The 4,378-nt window shown below is 36.8% G+C and overlaps 1 protein-coding gene across 1 annotated transcript in view; it reads right to left on the bottom strand.

The window, feature by feature from the left end:
• The window catches only part of LOC105809561 (zinc finger protein 845-like), a 55,728-nt gene that overhangs the window by 33,394 nt on the left and 17,956 nt on the right, over window positions 1-4,378 (bottom strand). Inside the window, 1 exon segment of the mRNA XM_012643397.1 lies at window positions 1,503-1,510. Coding sequence (XP_012498851.1) covers window positions 1,503-1,510 — 8 coding nt within the window.

Below are 4,378 nucleotides of genomic sequence, written 5' to 3'. Positions count from 1 at the left end.
AATATTTCTCCTGTATAGCTGTTCCCTATTGGGGGTGATTCCTGGATCACACTTTTAGGAGAGATATCTACAAGATATAAAGAACCACAGGTTTCTGATTAATTACAGATGGTAAATAAATATTTCATATTAAAAAACAATACTACACAAAAAATCATACTTAATATTGAACACAGTTATAAAACTTCCCAATCGTGATTTTCGATTTTTAGGAAAATAATAGGAATAAGAATCTTTAATAAAAAAAAAAGGGTGATTACATGTAATTCAAATGAATTTTAGGAAAGCCTAGTTTCAAACATCCTATGATCAAAACACTCACATTGCACAAACTTATGCTAGTCTTGAGAGGAGTATTAATATTTTTCTACCTTGACTCCAAAGTACACACCAATTGGTAACAGAACTATGTTCGGAAAACATATGGTTGTCTCGTTATTGAAAAGAAAACAAATTAGATTGTACATAATTATAGCATATTTACACTGTATGTGTAAATGCTAATGTACTGCACAATATACTCTAATGGTAAATAAGCCACAATAAACTTATGCAATGACTAATCTAAATAAATGGTAATTCTGAACTGTAAAACAGTAATAGCACTGAGAAAATAAGTAAAAAGTTAATAAAAGTTAGAACATACTATATTTTTTGGAATACCTGTTATAAAACTATACATATATAGACATTTGTGACATTAATAACTGATGCACGCCAGTTATATTGCATAAAACATACTGGAAAACCATCATCTGTAAATCTTAATAAAAACTAATTAATAAAACATAGTAGTCCACAATAAAACAAGGAAGCAAATAATTAATAACCATATTTATACAAAGTTATAGTCTGTGAAATTCTAAACACTTCCCTCTTAACAAAAAAGTAGGAACTAGTATTTCAGAAGCAGCACATGATATGAGAACTGGAATATATGTTAAGATCACTGACATTTGATGCACGAGGTCAGGTAAATACATAGCATTACACAAAATAAGAATTAGGTAATGAAGTGAGAAATCACAATTATGATTTCACAGGCAGTTATGTAATAGTCAATGGAGCAATTCCCTATATATGTATCGTCCTTTAATAACAGGTTAATAATGTATCACCTTTTAATAATCAGCCACAAAATACATATAATAGAGTTTGTACTTAGAAAATTCATTAACTGAGATGAGAGAACATATTGTTTAGAACAAACAGAAAAATAAAAACATACAAAATATAATGCAGCCTCTATGGTCTGAATATGCCAGCGAAAATTCATATGCCAAGGTCCTAATCCCCAGTGGGATGTTATTGCCAGTGCAGCCTTTGGGACACAATTAGGTCATGAAGGTGGACTCCTCATAAGCAGAATTAATGCCCTTAAAAGAACAGACATAACAGCTTGTTTCCTGTCGTTCTTTCTACTATGTGGGGCAGTCAGGGGTAAACCAGGAGGAGGACTCTCACCAGGAACCAATTTGTCTGGCACCGACCTTAATCTTGACTTCTCAGCCTCATGGTCTAGGAGAAATAGATTTTTGTGGTTTATTCCTCCCAGTCTATGGTATTTCTCATGGTACAGTGAGTTAAATAAGACAGGGAAAGGACCGTCTCATTGTAAAGTTGATAAATCATTAAACACAGGAACTTTTGAGACTTTTCTGTAAAACATGCAATATTCTAAGGCCTCACACAGCGCTAACTTGTGTTGAAAACTTTCAGATAAATTATCATTATTTTCCAAATAAAGACACCGGGCCCACAGTATTCATGTATTTAACACCAATTTGCACAGAAAGTAATTGAGAATGAGAGGATTTGATCCTGGGCCTGCAAGATCAGACACGTTCTCACGCACAACTGTTCACCCGGGCAGCATAGAAGATAACTGGTCACAGCAAATACTTTAAGCATATAAAGAAATACAAGGGAGATACAAGAGCTGAGCTGTGTTGCTAATGGTGCTACTCAGCCATCCCTCAGAATAATGGTAGCTGAGTCATCACCCCCTGTACATATTGATTAAGGAAGCATCCTGACATTGCTAAGTGGATGAGTAACATCTTGCCTTACACAGTGAGAGCAGTGTGGGAGGTGAGGGTGTCCTGTGGAAATTGGGGAGTTCAGGAATACAAAATTAATATGCTGGGAAGTAACAATATATTCCATCCAGATCAAGGTACCATGTATTGAAAGGCCAGGATGGAGCCAGGGCAAGAGTAGAGGGCAGGAAGTAATAGGCATGTAGGAATAAACTGTGCATGCAAATCTGGGAATATGAGGGCTGTCTGGAAAGTATCTAGCCACATAATATGAAAAATGATATTAAATAAACAATGATATTAACAATGGCTGGATACTTTAAGGACAGCCCTCATATAACTGTACTAGAGTAGTTCAAATTCTGACCTTGGAAAGAAACACTGATCCATGCATAAATATGGGAATTACACTATAGGAGTGGGACAAGAAGGGATTCAAAAGGGAGACAGTATGATGACGTGGAAAGAAAGCAGTTTTACATCTCTTAAATATTTGCTATTTCACATATCATGCATCAAATTGGATGTCCCATGAGTTCTATTTCTGCCCATATATTTAACAAAATCCTACATAAAGATTCCTTGTGCATGAATATTTTTAGGAGGACATGGGAAAAAAACCACCTGGAAATGGCCAAGAAATTAAGATGAATGAAGTTGTTCTGTCCACAGAGATACAATGAAACTTTACCAAGGGTACAGCAATGTAGGAAACCATCGGGGCAGAATGATGATCCCCTGGCTGGGTAGGCAGAGATGTTTAAGGAAACAAGCTAGCAGGTGGCTGTTGCCAAGGCATGAGCTTGATCGCATTAGTGAAAAAACTAAAACAATTCACTAATCAAAATATTATGTGTTTAAAAAAAGAAATTAAACTATTTTTACATATTAAAATTTTTAGGGTAAGTCCCCTTGTTTGTTGTATAAAATAATAGTGTCTCTTTTTCTGGCTCCTATATTTTGAAATCACATCAACAGACCTGTTAAGATAATCTTCAAAATAAAAAGAGACATAAAGAGTGATGTCCGCAAGAAGGCAGACTCGCAAATGCCAGGCCCTCATTCCTCCATGGAGACACCGTCTTAACAACAACGTATGGTCCAAAATAGACTCTTTGGGAAGAGTCTAGAACCAGTACAGAAGCTCAGTGCCCAATGAACACCTAATCAACACAAAACTGACCCAGAAAGTGTAGGAAAGTTTGTGGAAATTTGTTCATCTTTGCCCCATCTCCTCCCCAGCACAGTATTTGTGCCTTCCTCCCTATTTCCTTCTTCGAATGGGAGAAAATAGTAGAATTTGCATTCATCATTTTGGCTTGTCTGGCATCTGCACAAAGGACTGGATTCTGTCTTGCCTGACTTTGATTACTGAAAGGAACAGTGGCCTATTTGCATGTCAGATCGGAGGCGACTGAAATTATAAGCAGGTTCTGCAGTGCATTAGAGTAGCACAGATTCTCCGGTGCCAGGAAGGTTGGGGTGGGGAATGGCAGGGAGAGACTTTGAGTAGAGAAATATCACAGACACTGAAGACCTTGAAGAAGAAGGGACAATTCTCTTGGGAAAAACAAATACTTTATAAGCAGCCACATATACTGGAGTAAAGCACATATACCAGGCCAGGGAAGATATAACCCCAGAAAAGAACTGAGAGGTCCCAGAGCCTTATCCTGGGCTGATTAGTGAAGGTGTTGCCCTGCGTGAAGCCAGTCAGTAAAGTCTGTAGTCCCAGCTCCTTGGGAGGCTGAGCTAGGAGGATCGCTTGAGCCCTGGAGCCGGGCGTTGCAGTGAGCTGTGACTGTGCCACGGCACTTCAGCGTGAAGGGAACGACCACAACAAAGGATTATAAGTCCTACAGAAACACAGAAAAACAATGCCAAATAAATGGCAAAATAAAACTTTTCGGAAACTAACCCAAAAGAAATGCAGCCCTTGGCATTACTTGAAAAATATTTGAAATAACTGTCTTAAAGATATTTCATGAACTAAAAGGGAACAGAGATAGATAACTAAACAAAATCGGGAATATAACATATGAACAAAATGTGAATATCAACAAAGAGACAAGCTATAAAAAAGAACCAGACAAACATTTTGGAGCTGAAATATAATAAATGAACTGAAAAAGTTATTAGGGTAATTTAAATGCAGAGGAAACAAGGCAGAAAAAAGAATGAGCACACTTGATGATAGGCTATTAGAAATTATTGAGATCAAGAAGCAAAATGAAAAAAATAATGAAGACAAGAAAACAAAGCCTAATAGACTTTTAGGTTTCTGTCAAACTGAACAATATACACGTTATTGCAGTTTCACACAAAGATCAGAGAGGTTC

The sequence above is a fragment of the Propithecus coquereli genome, unplaced genomic scaffold (genome assembly GCF_000956105.1).
Source record: "Propithecus coquereli isolate 6110/MARCELLA unplaced genomic scaffold, Pcoq_1.0 Scaffold196, whole genome shotgun sequence".
Lineage (NCBI taxonomy): Eukaryota > Metazoa > Chordata > Mammalia > Primates > Indriidae > Propithecus > Propithecus coquereli.
Note: the sequence above shows the minus strand (reverse complement) of the source record. Positions and strands in the feature narration are given on the sequence as shown.